Raw genomic sequence first — 20,730 nt, 5'->3', positions numbered from 1 at the left:
CACACACGGTTCCTTCTAGCTAAGGATTCAACGAGCCAGGCAACCATCAGTTTATAGATGGGCTAATTACTATGTGAATGTGTTAGTGTGTTGATTAGCACATATGAATATGCATGTCACCAGTGGGGCTGGAAGGGGGCTTGCTGCCAAGCCTGATAACCCTTATTTGAAACCCAAGACCCACGAGAAGGGCCAACTCCTGTAACTTGTCCTCCGACCTCCACATGTACATACGTTAGGTGATGCACACACACTAAAATAATAAAAAGATTTAGAAATACCCCTACTGCCAGGCAGTGGTGGCGCACGCCTTTAATCCCAGCACTCCGGAGGCAGAGGCAGGTGGATCTCTGTGAGTTCGAGGCCAGCCTGGTCTACAGAGTGAGTTCTAGGACAGCCTCCAAAGCCACAGAGAAAACCTGTCTCAAAAAACCAAAAAAAAAAAAAAAAAAAAAAAAAGAGAGAGAGAATACAAAAAAGAAGAAAATACCACTACTAATATAGTTTAAGGCACCATGGACCCTTCATGCAGTAAGAGTTGTAAGCTTACTTTAAAGGCTGAGTGTGGTGACACAGTTGTGACCCTGGGGCTCAGGGTCCTCAGGATGCACACAGGACAGGCAGTAGAACATTGTATTGGGTTGAAAAACCACTCAGTCAAAGTATCCAAAATCCGCTCCTTGGCTGCTAACCGGTAAGTGTCAGACATGGCGGCCTGGTGGTAGGAGCTTTTCCTCTCCCAGGCCTCTTCTCTAGTGGGAGGGGGCGGTGGCTACACCCGGCAGGATTTTCCAGTCTATTCCAGTCCTTGATCCGGCAGGGAGGAAGTGCAGGGGCAACCTCCTATCAAACAGGCCCTCCACAGGCTGGCCAGAGAGGTTAAAAAGATGGACAGAAAGGGATTTAAAAAGTTCCGTGTCGCTGTTTTATTATCAATGCCATGATTTCCCTGGAAGTATTTTTACTTCACTTTAAGTTAAAGCCCATCCCACAGCCAGCCGGGAGGTGGCTCAGGCGTATGGTACGGGCTCGGCCGCCAGGCCTGCCGACCCAAGGTCCCGGGACCCCACGTGTCTGTGCGCGCGTGTGCTCTCAGGCAACACAATAAACACACGCATATAAAAGTTAAACAGAGAAGCGAATCACTTAGCCATAATCATCTGATGCCCAAGGACCTACAGGCAGTTAGCGCGGGTGCCGGGGAGAGAGCCATTGTCCTTGGGGTGGTGACCACCTTCCAGGTGCCCCTCCTGAGAGCAACCCCCACAGGACTCACGCTCTTCAGGGAAAAAGAGGCCAAAAGTGGAAGAGGGACTGGGTGGGACAGAGGTGTCACCAGGGGAGGGAGGAGGGAAGGGTGCGTGGGGATGGGGAACACATCCATGCAGGGAAAGGTCAGAGGCCGAGGCGAGCACGAGTAGCGCATGCTAATAAAGTTATTTAACACCCAATCACAGCTTTTTCCTCGGCGGAACCAGATTCCGGGTAAAGCTGCTGCGAGCGGAGCACGGCAAGGGCGGGGGGTTGGGGAGCGAGGAAACCAGCGCGCTCTAGCGAATCCCGATGACGAACGCGGCCCAGGGGAGGGGCGGGAAGAGACTCGGGTGTTTTGGGGTGTGCGTGCGTGTGTACGGGTGGGGTCCGCACGCACCGGAGCGCACGCACTCTCCCGGCCTCCCGGCTTTCTGCAAACGGTCCGCACCACGCTTTCCCTCGGGAAAGTTTTCTGGATTGCGGATCCCGGCGGAAAAGAGGAAGCTGCCGGTGCGCGCGAGCTTCCCGGGGCGGCGTGGGAAAGGTCCCGGGACACCCCAAACGCAGTGCTGTGGGTTTCACGCGGCGGGGAGGGGGCCCGAGGATCAGGGGCGCCGGGGAGTTTGGGGTGGACAACAGAGTGCGAGGGGCAGGAATCCTTCCCCAGGACAAGCGCACTGACTATTTTGGTCGAGGCACAAGAGAGAGGTGCGGGGGGCGGTGCCCCCAAAACCAGTGTGTCTGAGTCAAGCAGGAAACCGGACGCTCGGAACTTACGGAGCAAACAGACGGCTACCCTCGGAGTCAAGATCGGGGATGAAACCGGGGTCCCAGAGCACCCTGATTTCAGAAGCGTAAAGGGGAGACGATGTCCCTGGGCTTTCAGACTTGGGTGAGATGGCAGGCTCTGTAGCAGCCCCCAACTCAGGTTTTGGGTGATGACTGTAAGGAGCAGATTCGGGGGAGCCCCAATCCAGGCTTTGGGGTAATGAGAGTGAGGAGCTACTTTGGGGACGCCTCCCCACTCCGGGCATTTCTGACTAAAAATAAGAGACAGGGGACCTTCTGGAGTCCCTGCCCCTCAAAGTTAGATTTAGTGCGTCAAACCCGAGAAAAGATCGCTACACTTTACAAACTTTGAAGAGTGTGAGCGGGGTTCCCTCAGCCCAGGGCGCCCCCAAATCAGAAGTGCGATCAGAAGTAGGCGAGGTTGGCGTCTGCAAAGTTGGGGCGCTGGGTCCCGCAGCGCCCGCCCCCGCGACCCCCCCAGCGGGGTCCCCGCCCGCCACCGCCCCCTGCCCCGGCCAGCACAGCTCACCTGGAGTTCGGTGGGGAGTTCGGGTAGCGGCTCCCGCGGCGGCAGCCGCTGCGTGTCGCTCCGCGTTGGCAAGTAACAGTCTCCACGGCTACAGTATCTATGGCGGCGGCGGTGGCGGCGCCGGCCGCTCCTCCTCCGGCTCCCGCCGCCCGCCCGCCGGCACCTAGCGCCCGCCCGCTTCGGCCTCGCGCAGCCCTCGCGGGGCGGGGCGTTGCGCCCGGCAACGGTTACCAGGCTGCACGCCCCGCCCCCCCAACGGCCCGCCCATGCCCTCCTCCAACGGCCTCGGGGAGGGCGGGCGCTCTACCTATTGGCTGCTCGTAGGCCCTTGAGTAGAAGTCTGGCCAATCGCTGTGGGGAAGGGCGTGGCCGGGCGGGAGGCGCGAGGATCTGGGTTGGTTAGGAGGAGGCGCGCGAGGGCCGGCGGGCGGGGCGCGTCGGGCAGCGCGTGTTTTCCAAGTTCCCTCGACTCTGCCAGAAGCGGAGGCGCTGACCATCTAAGGGGAGCGGGGACTACGGCTTTCCTCCCGTTCTTTCAGGGTCTACAGAGTGAAAACCCTTTCGTCTTTGGAAAGATTTTTTGTCGGTGCGTACGCGTGCAGTGCCCACGGAGGCCCGAAGAGGGCGTCGGCTCGCCTGGCGCCGAGGTGCCTGACTGTCGCCGTGAGCTGCTCTCGGCAAGAGCAGCAGTTGCTCCTCACCTGGAGCCTCCTCTCAGGACTCCGCCCTGTTTGTTTTTTTGTGTGTGTACAGGGTCCTGTACTCAAACTCAATTTGTAGCAGAAGCTGGCCTCCAACTCCTGATCCTCCTGCCTCCACCTCGCTAGTGTGGGGTGATGGGTGTGCGCTCTCGCTCGCTCTCTCTCTCTCTCTCCCCCATCTCCTCTCTCTCTCCGTCTCTCTCTCTTCTCTCTCTCTCCCCCATCTCCTCTCTCTCTCTCCGTCTCTCTCTCTTCTCTCTCTCTCTCCGTCTCTCTCTCTTCTCTCTCTCTCCCCCATCTCCTCTCTCTCTCTCTTCTCTCTCTCTCCCCCATCCCCCCCTCTCTCTCCGTCTCTCTCTCTCCCTGTCTCTCTCTCTCTCCGTCTCTCTCTCGCTCTCTCTCTCGCTCTCTCTCCCCTCTCTCTCTCTCTCTCTCTCCCTCCTCTCTCTGTCTCTCTCACACACACACGTACACACGTATGCACATTATATACGTTATGAACAGGTCAAAACTTGGAACCTTCACAGCTCTTAGTGTGGTGACATTGACAACTAAGGGACATAAGTTGTGAGAAAGGGCAGGTGGGAGATTCAGGGGCCCCTCCGACCTTAGCTCCATTCGTTCATTCGCTGTGCGGGCAATTGCACTGAACGCTGGCTCACTTGGACTTACGTACCCAAAGCCATCTAAGCTTTACTTTTTCCTTGAGGCAGAGTCTTGCTAAGGAGCCCAAGCTAGACGAGATCCTCCTGAAGGCCAGACTGGCTCAAGCTGATGAGCTCCCTGACTCTCTGCCGTTGGGATGACAGGCCTGTGCCACCAAACATTTTTGCACAAGTGAGATCCTTCAGTCAGACCCTGAGAGGTGTCACAGACCCTGTCCCCTGGACAGGGGACATCAGAGGAACTGGCAGCCTAGGGCCACGGCACTGGTTGGTGGCTGTCCGCCCTGCTGAGACTCCCAGCCCCCACAAACTCACCTGTGTTTCCCCCCTCTTGCAAACAAACCGCCGTGCAGGAGAGGAGGAGAACCTGTGTTTCCCCCGACTGTAGCCCTTCAGCAACCACACGGCTTTGGAGATTAAGGATGTGACCCCAGGGGTCTATGGCACGGAAGCCCAGTCCTCAGCAAGGGGACTCTGGGAAGCATAGAAAGACCTGGAACACTTGAGGGCGGGAAGGAGGGGGGGGATCCTCTCATCTCAGGGTCCTGACCTCTCATTAGCTGGCGACAGTACGTTTCTTAGATTTTTATTTTTTCATTTATTCCTTTAGGGTGAGATACATGCATGTCGACACATGTAGATGTCAACTTGTAGGTGTCACTTTCACCTTTGACCTCCTGTGTCCCAGGGGTCAACTCAGATCATCAGCTTGGCCAAAAGCATGTTTGCCCTCCGAACCCTCCCACCGCCCTCCTCCCATGAGTACGTGCTTAATCAGTGGTACAGGCTGAAGTCCTGGTGTGGGGGCTTGGGCAGGGTCCCTTTTCCCTGGCCAGCCTGGACAGTTTCTGAGAGTCTCAGCAAGACCTTGCTAAGTAAAGATACCTTACCAGCCTGCAGCCAGGCGCCAGCTGTTTTCATTGGTTGTTCTCATGTGGCTGCCCCAGGTGACTGGGTGGGGGGGGGTTCCCCTGTGAACTTGGAAGCTTCCAGTCCCCCCCATACTGTGAAGACTCCGAGCCAAGGTTCCCCAGAGCAGCTGGCACCAAAATGCTGAGGGGGGGTCTCTTCACCCTCATGCTTAACATCTTTGGTGAGGGTTTGAGACAGGGTCTCTCTGTGTAGCCTGGGTTGTCCTGGAACCTGCTCTGTAGAACAGGCTGGCCTTGAGATCTGCCGTCCTCTGCCTGCAGAGGGCTGGGATTAAAGGATCGCAACACCATGCCCAGCTTTAACCCTAATGTGGAGGCTGGGGAGGGCTCAGCAGTTAAGAGCATCGACTCCTCCTCCAGAGGACACAAGTCCAATTCCCAACACCTGGATGGTGGCTCACAGCTGTATGTAAATAGTTCCAGGGACTGGATCCCTCTTCTGCCTTCTGTGGGCTCCCTGTCATGCATTTGGTACCCAAATATGCACACGGGACAAACACACATGCCCTGAAAACAAAAACAAACCTTTTTCAAAAATCTAAATTTAAAAAAGAGCCAGGCGGTGGTGGCTCACGCCTTTAATCCCAGCACTCAGGAGGCACAGGCAGGCGGATCTCTGTGAGTTCGAGGCCAGCCTGGTCTACAAGAGCTAGTTCCAGGACAGCCTCCAAAGCCGCAGAGAAATCCTGTCTCAAAAAACCAAAAGTGAAAAATAATTTTTTTAGGGGCCAACAAGATGGCTCAGAAGGTAAAAGTGATTGCTGCCAAGCCTGAAGAACTGAGTTCCATCCCTGGGACTCTCGTGCTGGAGGAAGACCACTTACACACATTGTCATTGTCCTCCAACCTCTCCCTGCACCCCAGTACATAAATAATCCATCCACAAATGTCCTTACAGTGTCTTCTAGTACCAAGTTGGCTGTTTCACCCCAAAGTTCTTTCCTGGATCAGAGTCTTGGTGTGCTTGAGCCGACACCCCAAAATATTACTCAAAGTGCCCATGTTGCTGTGGAGGCTGTGTGGATCTGAGGTCTGTCCCCCTACCAGGCACAGCTGACCTTTAAAAGCGGGATTTGTGGGAAGCAGATCGCTGTGAGTTCAAGGCCAACCTTTTCTACATAGACCACTGCCCCACCCAAAAAAACAAAAGAAAAGAAAACGGTGGAATTTAGGAGTTTGGAGATGACTTAGTGGGCAGTACACTCTGAGCTAGCAAACACTAGAGCCCCGTCCCCAGCGCTCATGAAGTCCACAGAGGCAGCACTGCCCTGTGACCCAGCACTGTGCATGGTGGCAGTGGATCCTGGCGGCTCCTGGCCATCCAGCATAGCAGAAACAGTGGGCTCCAGGCTAAGGGTAGTGTCGTCTGGCCTAAGCCTGGCGATGAGGCATGCTTGTCACAATATCGCTGGGGAGACTGAGGCAGGATCCCCAAGTCCAAGGCTGGCCCAGGCCAGTTGTCTCTTCCTGCTTCCAAAAGGGATGGTGTCCCTTCGTTTGCCATGTGACTCTTGGGGGGAGGGGACTTTATCAACAGGATCTTGGAATTCAGGCCTCCTTAAATGCGAGCTAAATGAACTTTGTTCCTTGGCCTTAGAGGTTTTGTTAAGCAACAGACAATGATAGGATCATTGCACTCGGCTGTCTTTCTACTTCATCCTCATTAGATGCCCGGGGTGAGGGGCTACATTGATGCCCACACCTAAGGGGTGGCTTCTTGCCGTTTTGAATGTGAGGAAGTCTGGTCTGAAGTTTTTTTGTTTTTGTTTTTGTTTTTTTGTTTTTTTTGGTTTTTCGAGACAGGGTTTCTCTGTATTGTTTTGGAGGCTGTCGGTCCAGCCTGGCCTCGAACTCACAGAGATCCACCTGCCTCTGCCTCCCGAGTGCTGGGATTAAAGGCGTGTGCCACCACCGCCCGGCTGGTCTGAAGTTTATTTGCTTTGCAATAACCATCCCTTGGTGCCCACCAATTTTATTTGTTGGTTGGTTTGGTTGGTTTTCTTGAGACAGAATCTCACTGTGTAGCCTTGGCTGTCCTGGAACTCACTCTGTAGACCAGGCTGGCCTTGAACTCACACAGATCCTTCTGCCTCTGCCTCCCAAGTGCTGGGATTAAAGGCGTGTGCCGCTAACAGGCTGCACCATTCTTAGCTGGCTCAAATCTGCCATCTGTGGGTCCCGAGATGCTGCCTGGATGGTGCAGGTTTTCCCTGGCGTGTGGGCTTGACTCCCGGGCCAGGGAGGTGGCCGCAGTTCCAGTGCTGGTAGCTCTTCCTAGGGCGAGGGTTCCGTCACCAGCATGCACATCTGGCTAATCAGAGCTGTCTGAGACTCCAGCTGAGGGGACCCTATACCTGCTTCTGACCGCCACAGGCCCTGCAGTTGCATACACGTGAACACACCACAGCAAATCCAAGACTAAGGTGAACCGGATGTCTCCAACGCTAAAAACTCAGGTGTCGGAGGGTGCCATCAAAGTGGGAACAAGCTTAGGCAGGAGCACTGCTGACAGTCTTCAAGACCAACCTGGGCTACATGATGAGGTCAAAGGTAGCCTGAGCTGCATAGCAAGTTTGAGTCAACTCAGGCTCCCTGAGGGCTAGGGGATGGCTTAGCCTGATGAACTGCCTTCGACCCCCAGGGCCCACACTGTGGGGAGCTGAAGTTGACATCTGACCCCCACATGCACTGTGGGGTGAGCCTCACCCCACAAATAAGTAACTAAATAATTCAAACCAGAAACCAAGTTAAAGGCGCACTTAGAAAGGGAGAGCTGGTGAGGCCAGAGACCCCGGAAAGCAATGTCTCGGGTGAAGCCCGTGCCCACACAATGTCTCGGGTGAAGCCCGTGCCCACACAATGTCTCGGGTGAAGCCCGTGCCCACACAATGTCTCGGGTGAAGCCCGTGCCCACACAATGTCTCGGGTGAAGCCCGTGCCCACACAATGTCTCGGGTGAAGCCCATGCCCACACAACTTCCCAGAACAGGCTTTGTCCTCGCTGCCTGTGCAGGGTCAGACCTTACAGGACACAAGACCCCAAAGCAGCCGGGCGATGGTGGTGGTGCACGCCTTTAATCCCAGCACTCTGGAGGCAGAGGCAGGCGGATCTCTGTAAATTTGAGACCATCCTGGTCTACAAGAGCAGTTCCAGGACAGCCTTCAAAGCTGCAGAGAAACCCTGTCTCAAAGCACCAAAAAAAAAAAAAGACCCCAAAGCAGAGGTTCACGAACATTCTTCCTCCACACACACACAAAGGGGAGCCCGTGACTCCCTGCCAAGAAAACACAATGAGGATAGAGCTCCCGGAGTGAGCTTTGTGTGGACAAATGGACGTCCAGCACCTGGGAGGCCGGGCATGTCCTCTCCCTTGGTGGCTGTGGCTTTGTCTCCATCAGTCCCCACATTTCCCTGTGACTTGACTCATTGACACAGGCGGCTGTGGTGACAGCGGCAGGTGGGTATGTTTCGAACACACCAGAGACAAAGCCCCTCCCAGCCATGGAGGCTACATACCAAGTTCTAGGTCAGCCTGGGCTACCTGAGACTATGTCTCAAGCAAATGAAAACAAAATTACCAGAGACCAGGTAACTTGTAATGGACACTCAAGCCAGGGCGGAGGTCCACATCTGTCATCCCAGTGCTAGGAAGGCTCTCTCGGGAGGGTAACTAGGTGAAGGCCAGCCTAGGTTACATAGCAAGACACTGTCTCAAGAAAAGAGAAAAACAGGGCCGGGCGGTGGTGGCCCACGCCTTTAATCCCAGCACTCGGGAGGCAGAGGCAGGCGGATCTCTGTGAGTTCGAGTTCAGCCTGGTCTACAGAGCGAGTTCCAGAGATACCTGGGGTGTGTGGATCCATTCATGAAACTGCCTCGGTCCCCAGCACCCTATGAACTGAGTCTGGCCCCAGAAGTCATCCTAGCCTCCTCTGAGCTCAGAAGAGGCAGAAAGGCCAGTTCAAGGCCATCCCCTGCTACATAGAGATCTGGAGGCCAGCCCGAGGTACATGAGACCCTGTCTTGAAAAAATAAAAGTCTAACTGAATCCATACTTATGGCAGATCTCTGTGACCCCAGTACTACGGTGGCTGAGACAGTAGCCACTGTGGCTAGACTTCTGTCCCTTCAAAGCCCATTGTCCAGGGCCCGAGCCCAGTGGTGGCATCAGGGTTAATCTAGAGCAGGCTTCTGTCTGTCTTTTCCTCTCCTCTCCTTTCCTTCCCTTCTTTTTTTTTTTTTGGTTTTTCAAGACAGGGTTTCCCTATGTAGGCCAGGCTGGCCTTGAATTCAGAGATCCGCCTGTCTCTGTGTCCCAAGTGCTGGGATTAAAGGCGTGCGCCACCTCTTAGGGCCACTGTATTTTAGAGCTGTCTGTCACTAAGTCTCCATTAGGCCTGCTGTTACCTTCCCCAGCGCTGGGCTGCAAGGGTCCCTAAGGAGGCTCCAAAGAGTCTAGCTCAGACGCTCATGCTAGTATCCTGCACTTCCCAACAGCCATTCTCTCAGCCCCCTCTGTCTTTCTAAGCTGTTTGTCTCGGGCATTTTGTCACAGAAAGGGAGGGCTGTCACAGTGCATGGGCTCTGGTACCCTGCAGTTTTGGACGGTCGAGGGATGAACATCTGTCTGTCTTGTGTACGCTGCTGCGCTCAAGCTCGTTACCACAGACTCACCCCTGAGGAGGGAGTGTCAGGAGTCAAACCTGCAGGGGCCAGGAACATGACTCCATGAGCGAGGTGCTTTGAGGGCCTTGAGTTTAAATCCCTGGCAGCCCTGTAAAAAGGTAGGCCTGGAGATGTGGTCTCTGATCCAACCAGTGGGGGTATACTCGGGCTTGGTGGCCGGCCGCCTAGTTGAATGGGGAATGGGAACTCTGTCTCAGACACTGCAGTGGAGAGCCCCAGGACAAGGCACCTGACTTCTGGCCTACACACACACACACACAAACTCACACACACACACTAACACAGACACACACACACTCACACACACACCATACACACTCACATACACAGACACTCACACAGACACATACCACACACACACACAATACACACACACACCATACACACACACATACACAGACACTCACACAGACACACACACACATACACATACACTCACACAGACACAGACACACACATACACCCTACACCATACACACACACTCACACACACCATACACACACACGCACACACACCATACACACACACTCACACACACACCATACACACTCACACACACAGACACCATACACAGACACATACCACACACACACACACACACAATACACACACACACACCATACACAGACACATACACAGACACTCACACAGACACACACACACATACACAGACACTCACACAGACACAGACACACACACCATACACACATACTCACACACACCATACACACACACTCACACACACAGACACACACACACTCACACACACATACACCATACACATTCACACACACACATACTCTCTTTCTCTCCTCTCTCTCCCCTCTCTGTCTCTCTCTGTCTGTCTGTCTGTCTGTCTGTCTCTCTCTCTCTCTCTCTCCAATCACCACACAAGGAGTCAAGGCAACCACTATGTCAGTTCTCAGGGGGATGGGCGCACGCACATGGCCATCAGAATATTTGAACCCACAGCTGTGTTCAGCACCCAGCTCTCACCATCATGGCTGCGGCGGGGGGTGGGGGGGCGGTGGTATTTGCACCTGGAAAGAATGAGGCCCCAAGGCTGTGCTGTGCCTGACTACAACTTGTTTGAGAAGTTTCCAAGTTGCTCCCGGGAAGGTGTTTTGGGGTCCAGTTCTTCACCCCTCTGAAGCATTTTCTTTCTAATGCAAAGTCCTAGGGGGGAGGACTCTGCTGCAGCCTGGCCACACTGCCACTCCTCTCAAGGCCGGAAAGTCTGTCAGTTCCAGTGTCTCTGTCCTGGGCCTCCTGCTGTGGAAACTGAGGCCAGACCAACAGCAGCGGGTGGTCTAGCTTCTTCTGCTTGGGAGGGGTCTCCCTGGGCGGAGGAGTCAACCACTGAGATGAGGTCTACCTGTGGGAAGTTGGAGAGCAGGGACCTGGGTTAGTCTGTGAGGTTCCTGGTAGGACAGTGAATGCCTTGGAGGGAGTATACATCAACCAGGAGTCCCTGCGAGTTACAGGGACACCGTGACCACGCATGCAGTTAAAATTTAGTGTTGGGTTCAGTGGGTAAGAATACGACGCAGGCATCAGGACCTAAGTTCGTTCGAACCCCCAGAGCCCACATGGAGGACTGGGAGTGGCCGCTCCTGCCTGTGCCCAGCCGTGGGGGCCAGCAGCCTAGTTCAGTCTCAGAGAAGGAGCAGGGCACCTGACTCCCGCGTGTCTCTCTCACTTTTACCAGTACTGACATCAGTTAGACTTGTTGGCTGAACTTGGAAAGTGAGGAGACTCGGGCCTGCGTGTGGGTGGGGACAGGCCGCCCGTGTCCAGTGCTGGGCTGTGCAGCCCTGGTTCTCTGGCGGGCACAAGTCCACCACACAGCTAGAGCTGCACCCTGTGCTGCCTGGAGGTGCTGTGGTCGGACTGAGAGAACGGAAGCGAGCTGTGGGCCAACCGTGAAGCCTGAGCCCCACGCCTCGTGCCGGGCTCATTTGGAAACTGGGGCTGTTCGGGCACTGAAATGCAGCGCATGGGGTGAGTTCTACTGCATCTGAGCAGAGTCCTGAGAAAAGGTGAACGGGCTGAGGAGATGAGGTGACTCGGAGGGTACAATGCTGGCTCAACAAACCTGAGGGCCTGAGTTCAAATCCCAGCCACTGTGTACAGAAAGGAGGGAGCTGGGAGGAGGGGGAGGGGCGGGAGGGAAGGGTAAGCAGAGGATCTAGCTACCTGTGGTGCCCACTTACATCCCAGCACATTGGCTCTCTGATTAGCCTAGCCTACTTGGAAAATTCCAGGCCAGTGAGAGAGCCTATCTCAAAATACAGTCATGCACACAGCCCTGCCATGCATGGGGCTGGGGGCCAGCTGTGGTGTCCCTTCCTGGGAGGCCTGCTCCTCAGGCCACACAGGTGGGCAGGCTAGAGACACCAGTTTCACAGGCAGGGTGACGGCTGACTGAGAGTGACATGCCTGTGCTCAGCTCCCCCTCCTCCACGTGCTCCCGAGGATGGAGAGGAGAGTGGATAGCAGGTGTGGTGAGTCAGAATTTCTACAGCCCAGACCTCTGAGCAGAAGCCATGGAAAGGAGGGACCGAAGGAGATGGCTCAGTGGGCACCACATGGATGCGAGGCCCTGAGTTCAGACCTTTCGGCCCAGCAGTGCTCCCTGAGATGGGGGATGGAGTGGAGCCAGGAGAGCCCAGAGGGGGGGGGCATCCAGGCTGGAGGACTTGGTGCCCAAGATTGCCCACTGACCACAGCACCGGCATACACATTGTACCGCGATCAGGTGGGGACCCGTGAGGAGCGCTGCTCCTGGCTGGAAAGACTGCATCGTAAGGACAGAAGGACAAGACACACTGCTGTCACCCACCACTACCCAGCCCGGCAAAGCCAGGCCTTCCAGTCTCACCACGAGGACATCGAGGAGGCTCCTGCCACAGAGGTCACAGGTACATGGAATCGATTTGGGTTCTGTATTTCTGGGTTATGATACGTCTCCGGAGTTTTGACGTCGGCCCTGTGGAGAGAGGAGAGGGCAGTCGCGTTGTGGAGGGAAGGGCAACACTTATCAAGGGCAACCAGGGACAGGGTCCCAGGCTGGCCTGGTGTCTGCTCCTGCTGTGGGCGAGAGGGATTATGACAACTCCACACGGACTCATGTAGTGAGGGCTCTGCCCATAATGTTTTCTTTTCTTCAAGATTTAATGATGTGTCTACTTGTGGGGCATGTGTGTGCATGGGCGTATGTATGCATTGGAGTGCGTTGTGTGAAGAGGCCTGCAGATGGAGTTACAGATGGCTGTGAGCTTCCCAACTTAGCTGGGATCTGAATTCTGTCCTGAGTTGGGAGAGGGAGAAAGCGCTCTAACCATTGAGCAACCTCTCCAGCCCAGTGAGGAGTCTGATGTTAGTTCCAGAGCACAAATGTGTCTGTCCTAGGGAAGAGGCAGCACGTGGAGGCGTGTCGGGAGCTTGATGCAGTTGGTAAAGGCTGCAATGTCCCATGTCCCTGCTTGTCCCACAGACCTAGTCCACAGAGAAGGGTATGGCCCAGAGTCAGCCTCCAGAGGTCCAGGCTGGGCTACTCACCCAGCTCTCCACCTTGGATGGAAAAGTCTTTCTCTAAGACAGTCCACTTCCGAACTCTCTGCGCGTCAGATTGCGCTTCCTGATTCACGATGTCTATGCCACACTGGATGGCTGTGTAGATCAGCGGGTCCCGAAGCTTCACCACGGCTGACACCGTGGTTGCCGTGCTGCCCAGCGCCTGGCAGAAGTTGATGGCTTCCGAGCTCAGCTTGTCCAGGGGCTCTCCACTCATCTGGTCTGTCTCACACTGCCCCAGGACAACTTGTCACCATGCATGCCCCCCAGCCATCCCCACCCCACCCCAGACCGAAAGGCAGGGCCGGCAGCCGGGCGGGGCGGCTCTGGATCACCTTCAGTGTCAGCAGCATGCTCAGGAACCTGGCCTTGTCACCCACCAACACGGCGTTGCTGACGATGGGGATCTTCTCCTTCACCAGGGTCTCGATGGGGGTAGGGGACACATTTTCACCACCAGCAGTGATCAGGATCTCTGGAATGAGAGCCCAGCTTGGTACAGGGCCCCACCCACCTGGGACCAGAGCAGAGGTTACTGCAGCTTCCTTTCGGGCGCTGCAAGTCCCCTCCACTCCTGCTTCCCTCCCAACATCTAAGTCCTCAGGACCCCACATGGGCAGAATCTGTCCTGTTTGTTTTCGTCAACTTGTCAAGCCAGGGTCTCCTGGGAAGATGGACCTGAACCAGAATAGGTCTCTTCCTGATTGGTGGGCATTTTCTCAAATAGTGATCAATGAGGGAGGGCCCAGCCCATGGTGGGTGTGGCCATCCCTGGGCTGCTGGTCCTGGGCTCTAGAAGAAAGCAGCTGAGCAAGCCTTGGGGCTCAAGCCAGTGAGCAGCTCCTCCATGGCCTCTGCACCAGCTCCTGCCTCTGGGTTCCTGTCCTGACTCCTGGGAGGATGGAGCATGGAGCATGGAGGATGGAGCATGGAGGATGGAGCATGGAGGATGGAGCATGGTCTGAATTGTGAACTGAGGAAACCCTTCCCTCCTTAAGCAGTTTCTGATTGTGGTGTTCATCATGGGGGCAGAGCTCATTGCAGTTTTTTGTAAGGATGTTTTGACCATCACCGTGTAGCCAGGCTGGGTTCTCTCTCAGCCTCCCGAGGGCTATGATGACAGGGTTGCCCCACACTCTCTCTGGAGCCTCCCTGACACTTCCTGGCCTCTCCTGACTGACTCTATCAGAGGCGGTCTCACTGCAGAGGCACAGGTGCCAGGTCTAGAGCAACCTGCTCCCAGTAGGACAGGGCAGGATCCTGGTGACCCGGGAATGCTGCTTTCTCTCGTGCCCCTAGTACCTGGCATCCTAACACCCCCCATACCACCGCATGTACCCCTGGCAGCCTGGACACCCCCAAATTCCTGCCGGTTCCCCTAATACGCCCGGTAGTCTTTGCCTTAAATGCGCCTGGCACCTTTGATTCGGCCGGTGATGTAAAGGAAATCTTGGCTGTCCATACGGCCCAAGTCCCCAGAGTGCAGCCAGCCATCGTCGTCGAGAACTTCCAGGGTAGCATCCTCCATGTCCAGGTAGCCCATGAAGACGTGCCGGCCCCACATGCATACCTCACCCACGCCGTCCTTGTTCTGCTGGTATAGCATGTTCTGGCATCCATTCAAGATCCTGCCACAGCTGCGGGGGACGTGATTGGGAAAAGCGCCGTCAGAGACAGGGTGGCGTGAGCCCCGGGGTCCTCCTGTGCCAGCCGCCCAGAGCTCTGATGTTCCTCGGCTGTCCCCGCTGAACTCAGGCCCCTGAGACTCAGTGGGCATCCGTCTCCACATTCAGAGCATCTGGAAGCCCCACAGGACCGGGGGTTGTTTCTACATCCGCTTGTGTGAAGCAAAGAAACCCCTAAGGACCCTAGGATGGCAATGAGCCACTTTCCCCAGAGAGCCGTGGGGGCAACAGTCACGTGACGGCCAGAACGTTGGCATCAGAGAGGGAATGTTGGGGGGGGGGCTGCTTTCAGCCTCACGAGAAGAGGCACGGAAGGGAAACGGGCAGATTTTGCACCCACTGGCTTGTAGAAACGCTCTGTGTGCACTAACGGGGCCACATGCTCACTGCCATCCTAGTGCAGGGAGTGGACATATGAGGCCACGGCAGTGTCCTGTAATATGGCGGGACGTGGTCATGGGAGGACTGAGGTGCACCCGAGGGAGTGTCTGCAGTCCAAGGACACCGCCGGCCTCCAGCTGTTCCTCCTCCTCCTCCTCCTCCTCCTCCTCCTCCTCCTCCTCCTCCTCCTCCACCGTTGCTTCTATCGCTATTGTTATTTGGTCCCTCAGCTGCAGGCTGTGTACTGACAAACCTCACGCAAAAGCGGAAATCCGGGCACACACTTTGGTGGCGGGATTCTGGGAGAGGTCAGCCTCCACAGTAGAGGCGCCCCTGGGTGTGCAGGTGTTAGGGCCACTGTGGCTCGACCCTGTGACCTGGTGAGCTGAGCTGCGCAGAAGCCACAGAAGAACAACAGAGAGGCCTGAGCTGGAGGACAACGGGGTCCTGAGGTCACAGGACACTGGGAGGGAAACTGTGTATCAGGCAGCAGTCTCTTCCTCAGGACTGGAGCACCGCCGTCTGGAAGGAGGCTTCTTTTATTTTATTTATGTATTTATTTTTGGTTTTTCAAGACCAGGTTTCTCTGTGTAGTTTTGTAGACCAGGCTGGCCTCAAACTCACAGAGATCCGCTTGCCTCTGCCTCCTGAGTGCTGGGATTAAAGGCGTGCGCCACCAACGCCCGGCGGAAAGAGGCTTCTTAAAATGCAGGAAGTAATGGAAACTCACAAGTCTCGAGAAGTTCCTGAAACTTATAACGCCTCAGAGCCCAGCCCCAGGTTCTCTGAACAGTAACAGTTCAGGGAAGACACTTGGAGCGGCCTGTCAAATGTGCAGGGCCTTTGGATGTGGCTCTTCTGAGGGGTGGCCCAGGCTGCCATGCATTTGTAGGCCATGTGCTCCCTTTGAGTCTACACACACTCCTGTCAGTGACCTCTGACCCACAGTCTATAAATCTCCCCCATAAGCGTGTCAACGTACACTGGAGAGGAAGAGTTTCTTTGGCGTTTTTGATGCGCTGCCTGGGGTAAATACACATTCTTTCAGGTCTCCCTAGGAAAAGTCTCACAATATGATAGATGGTTCTAGAACAAGTGCCCCTCCCAGAGGCCCTGGGCTGGGAGGCTGGAGAATGGGACCTCAGGCTCAGGATGTGCCTTAGCCAGCAGTCGCCACCCCTTCATGCTTCATGCCGTGACCCTGGGGGCCCTGGGGCCCAGCAAACTGGTACCTCAAAACCTTGTAGCAGTTCTTGTTGGAGACTGAGTGGGGTCCAGAGCTCTCGCTCATCCCGTACATCTCGCCAATGGGGATGTCCAGACTGAGGAAGAACTCCGCAACATCCTGGGAGAGGGGCGCAGCCCCACTGAAGAAGGAGTGGCAATTGTCCAGCCCCAGGGAGGTCCTGACCTTCGTGAACACAAGCGCCTTGGCCATGCGGTAGTTCATGGGGATGTCTTGCTTCCTGGGAACGCCATCGTCAAAGAGACCCGGCTTCAGATGCCAGAGCCTCCGGTGCTCCTCACAGCCACCAGGGACACTGTGCCTCCCCGTGCTCCCTCACACACACTAGGGACACTGTGCCTCCCCGTGCTCCCTCACACACTAGGGACACTGTGCCTCCCCGTGCTCCCTCACACACACTAGGGACACTGTGCCTCCCCGTGCTCCCTCACACACACTAGGGACACTGTGCCTCCCCATGCTCCCTCACACACACTAGGGACACTGTGCCTCCCCGTGCTCCCTCACACACTAGGGACACTGTGCCTACCCCAGCATCCGCTTGGTGTTGACCTTCAAGCCAAGCATCTTTGCCCATGCGAAGGCCTTCTTCCTCAGACTGGAGGACTTGGATACATTTTCCTTGATGTTCTCCTGCATCTTTTCCCAGACACGAGGCACCCCCAAGAAAACAGTAGGCCTCACCTCCTGAAGGGTGTACACCAAGGTGCCCTGTGCGGGACGGATCGGGTGAGGCGCTGCAGCACCTGCAGGAGCCACATTCCCTCCCCCTTCCCCCAGGGCAGCCTTTGGATCAGGCATAGAGAACAACCCTGGCTTCACAGCGGCCAATCAGATTCAGGCTCATCCGCCCCCACCTCCATGTAAGCATGTTTGCACATGCGCAAGTATATGAGCGTGCACATGTGTGCACGTGTGCATGTATATGTATGTGTGTGCCTATATGTGTGTGTGCCTATATGTGTGTGTGTGCGTGTGTGCATGTGTGTGTGCATGTGTGCAAGTGTGTGTATGTGTGTGCGTGTGCAAGAGCACACAGATTGGTCCACAGACAACATTTTACATTTATGGTCATTCGTTTTCCGCACGTGTCTCCTCAGGAATTCCCTGCATCTAGGAAACGATGTTCGTGTACGAAAGCAAGCAGCCACGCTTGGCTTACAATCTGACTTCTCAGACAACATGAAAATCAACTGGAAACCAAGAGTCAGCAGTAAAAGCGGACAGAGGAAACCGGAAGGCTTTGTGGGAGCAGAGCACGGGGGAAAGCAGTAAGCTGAGGCTCATCGAAGCCAAACTTCCTCCACACCCCAAGAGACCACGAAGGGAAAAACAGAAGACAGCCCTTGCAAATCATGGTGTATGTAAGGCTTCATTACCTGAATACATAAAGAGCCCTTGAAAATCAGCATGCTTAGCTTTACCAAGAAAACCTTAAATGCAAAGGATTTGGACAGAAATTACATCCAAATAGTCCTCAATGTCCCTTCACAAGGGAGCAGGCCTCCCAGTGAAACTCGACATATCGGTGCAGACGGGAGACTGTGACCGGGGTGAGTGTACGAGAGAGGAATACGGAACAGGGAAAAAGGAAGTGGGGGAAAACATACAGCTCAATTAAAAAATGAATAAAAAAGAAAAAAGTCACAAACATCTGAAGAAAGAAAGAAAAGACATGAAATCCAAGCAGCCAGTGAGCCCATGAGACGATGTCCCGATGTTCCTGCATCGTTCCTAATGAAGGAAATGTCACTGCGGATGGTGACTTGCCACTTCACTTCACACCCTGGAGACTGAGTGAGGACGACACTTTAAAAAATGAATATATGACTTGCATTGGAAGGCAAAGTGGGGACCCCACCCTTGATAAAAACCTGAGGCCACTTTGAACGGGGACCATCGACAGCACCTGAAGCTAGGTTGCCAAGCAATTCCCAGAGACCTCCTGCTCCGCCCCACAACATTGGGGTATGGGCATATGCAGGTAGCCACGCCCGGCTTCTTACATTAGTGCTGGGGATTTGAATCAGGTCCTAATGGTTGTGCAGCAAGGGGTCTTACCAGCTGAGCTGTCCCAGCAGCATCAGCTCTAATATTTGTGGTATGCAAAGCCCCTGGGGCCTACAGGAGGGAGCAGGTCCCACCAGAAAGCATCCATCATATTGAAAACCTCAGAGCCCTGGTTATCTGGATTACCCCTGGCCACGAATGACTTCTTTTTCTTTCACTTTCTTTACGGCATTCTTGGTGAGGTCAGAGGACAACTGGAAGGAATAGTTTCTCTCTTCCATCTTGTAGGGACTGAGGATCAGACTCAGGTCTTCAGGCTCGGTGTCAGTGTGGCTCTGTGGCTGTGTCTGTGTCTCATGTGTCTGTGTCTGAGTCTGCGTGTGGCTCTGTGTGTTTCATGTGTCTGTGTCTGCGTGTGGCTCTGTGTCTGTCTCATGTAACTGTGTCTGAGTCTGTGTGTATCTCTGTGTCTGTGTCTCATGTGTCTGTGTCTGCGTGTGGCTCTGTGTCTGAGTCTGTGTGTGGAATCTACACAGTTCTCTGTTTCCATTGAATTTCCCTTTTAACCTGACCCTGATAACTTTCTTTCGCCAGTGCTTACTGCAAATTTAAACTCTAAAACAAATTCAAAAAGTAACAATAAATTAAGACTCTTGAGAAGCCAGATTTTCTGGGTGGTCAGGTGGCTCAGTGTTCCGACCAGGGTCCATATGGGAGGCAGACAGGTACACCAGCAGGGGACTGGGGCCTGCATGTATGCTGTGTGACTGCAGGTGTTCATGTGTTCATAAGTTAGTGTTCTATGCTTACATTTATGTGTTTGCCACTGTGTGTGTAAGTGTACATTTCTGTCTTTATTTGTATGTTTGCATGTCTATGCTTATGTCTGTTTGCATTTTTGGCCAGTGTTTGGCCAACTTAACACAAACTAGAGTCTTTTGGGAAGAGGACTCCCAGTTTAGAAAACATCCCCACCAGATTGGCCTCTGGGGCATTTCCTTAAGTGATCAATGGGGGAGGGCCCAGCCCACTGTGAGTGTGGCCATTCCTGGACTACTGGTCCTGACTTCTATAAGAAATCAGACTGAGCAAGCCATGAGGAGCAGGCCAGTGAGCAGCTCCTCCCTGGCCTCTGTATCAGCTCCTGCCTCCAGGACCCTGCCCTGTGTGAGTTCCTGGCCTGACTTCCTTCAGTGATAGACTACAATGTGGAAGTATAAGCCACAGAAACCCTTTCCTCCCAACAATTGTTTTGTTTGTTTCTGTTTTGTTTTGTTTTTTGTTTTTTTTTTTCAAGACAGGGTTTGTCTGTGGCTTTGGAGTCTGTCCTGGAACTTGCTCTGTAGAACAGGTTGGCCTTGAACTCACAAGAGACTGGCCTGCCATTGCCTCCTGAGTGCTGGGATTAAAGATGTGTGCCACCAACACCGGGCCCTCAACTCACAGTATTTTATATGGAAATCTTACCTGAGACAGTGTATTTACATATATATGTGTCTATGTATGTGACTGTGTTTACGGTGTCTGTTTGAATGTGTGAACTGTGTTCCTGTGTATTTTTCTGTGTTCACACACATGTGTATATATCCATTGATGTTTGTATTTATATGCTTTGTGTTAGGGGTGAGACTGCAGATACTGAGCTACTGGTTATAGAGACAGAAGAGGGGGTTGGAGGCCGGCTCACTGGTTAGAGCTCTTGATGCTCCTGTAGGGCACACAGGTGTGGTTCCCAGCACCCACATGGAGACTCTTAACTGCCTGGGACTTCAGCTCCAGGGGACCCAGGACGCAGTGGGGTACATACATGCATGCAGTTAACACTCACAAGCACATACACAATAATATGTTTTAGAAGATGGAGGAAGAGGCCACAAGCCTAGGAATACAGGCAGCATTCCTTCTAGAAGCTGGGAAAGGCAGGAAAAGCAGTCTCCTCAAATGACAACCCAGTCCTCGTGACACCCCCACGTTCGCCACGTGACAGCCCAGTTTGAGCCGCTAGCCCAGTGCGCCTAGCAGCTAGAAATGATGGGGACTCGGACTTCCCATGTGGTTTGGTGAAGTTTGCAAAGTCTGTACATGAAGGAAACGGGCATCCCTTTTCCATAGCTACTCTTTTTTTTTTTTTTTTTATGGTTTTTCGAGACAGGGTTTCTCTGTGGCTTTGGAGGCTGTCCTGGAACTCGCTTGGTAGTCCAGGCTGGTCTCGAACTCACAGAGATCCGCCTGCCTCTGCCTCCCCAGTGCTGGGATTAAAGGCGTGCGCCACCAAC

General features: G+C 54.5%; 2 protein-coding genes across 10 annotated transcripts in view; both read right to left on the bottom strand.

Moving 5' to 3' along the window:
• Rfx2 (regulatory factor X2) overlaps nt 1–2,755 on the bottom strand; it is a 57,101-nt gene extending 54,346 nt beyond the window's left edge. For both annotated transcript variants that reach the window (XM_013121417.3, XM_013121419.3), the window contains exon 1: nt 2,573–2,755. The gene's annotated coding sequence lies outside the window, so the exon portion shown is untranslated. The remainder of the gene's footprint in view (nt 1–2,572) is intronic.
• A 7,870-nt stretch (nt 2,756–10,625) lies between these two features.
• Nucleotides 10,626–20,730, bottom strand: part of LOC101826989 (long-chain-fatty-acid--CoA ligase ACSBG2) — a 37,186-nt gene continuing 27,081 nt past the window's right edge. For 5 of the 8 annotated variants that reach the window (XM_040739198.1, XM_040739199.1, XM_040739194.1 and 2 more), the window contains 7 exons: nt 16,974–17,155; nt 16,431–16,664; nt 14,552–14,769; nt 13,468–13,607; nt 13,118–13,364; nt 12,438–12,545; nt 10,626–10,931 (listed from right to left, as the gene is read on the bottom strand). In XM_040739198.1, coding sequence (XP_040595132.1) covers nt 12,472–12,545; nt 13,118–13,364; nt 13,468–13,607; nt 14,552–14,769; nt 16,431–16,664; nt 16,974–17,155 — 1,095 coding nt within the window. In that variant the 3' untranslated portion in view covers nt 10,626–10,931; nt 12,438–12,471. The remainder of the gene's footprint in view (nt 10,932–12,437; nt 12,546–13,117; nt 13,365–13,467; nt 13,608–14,551; nt 14,770–16,430; nt 16,665–16,973; nt 17,156–20,730) is intronic. The other 3 variants (XM_040739196.1, XM_040739200.1, XM_040739195.1) reach the window with 2 other exon arrangements.

Source organism: Mesocricetus auratus, unplaced genomic scaffold (assembly GCF_017639785.1).
Source record: "Mesocricetus auratus isolate SY011 unplaced genomic scaffold, BCM_Maur_2.0 Super-Scaffold_100676, whole genome shotgun sequence".
Lineage (NCBI taxonomy): Eukaryota > Metazoa > Chordata > Mammalia > Rodentia > Cricetidae > Mesocricetus > Mesocricetus auratus.
This window is presented reverse-complemented; position numbering and strand designations above follow the sequence as displayed.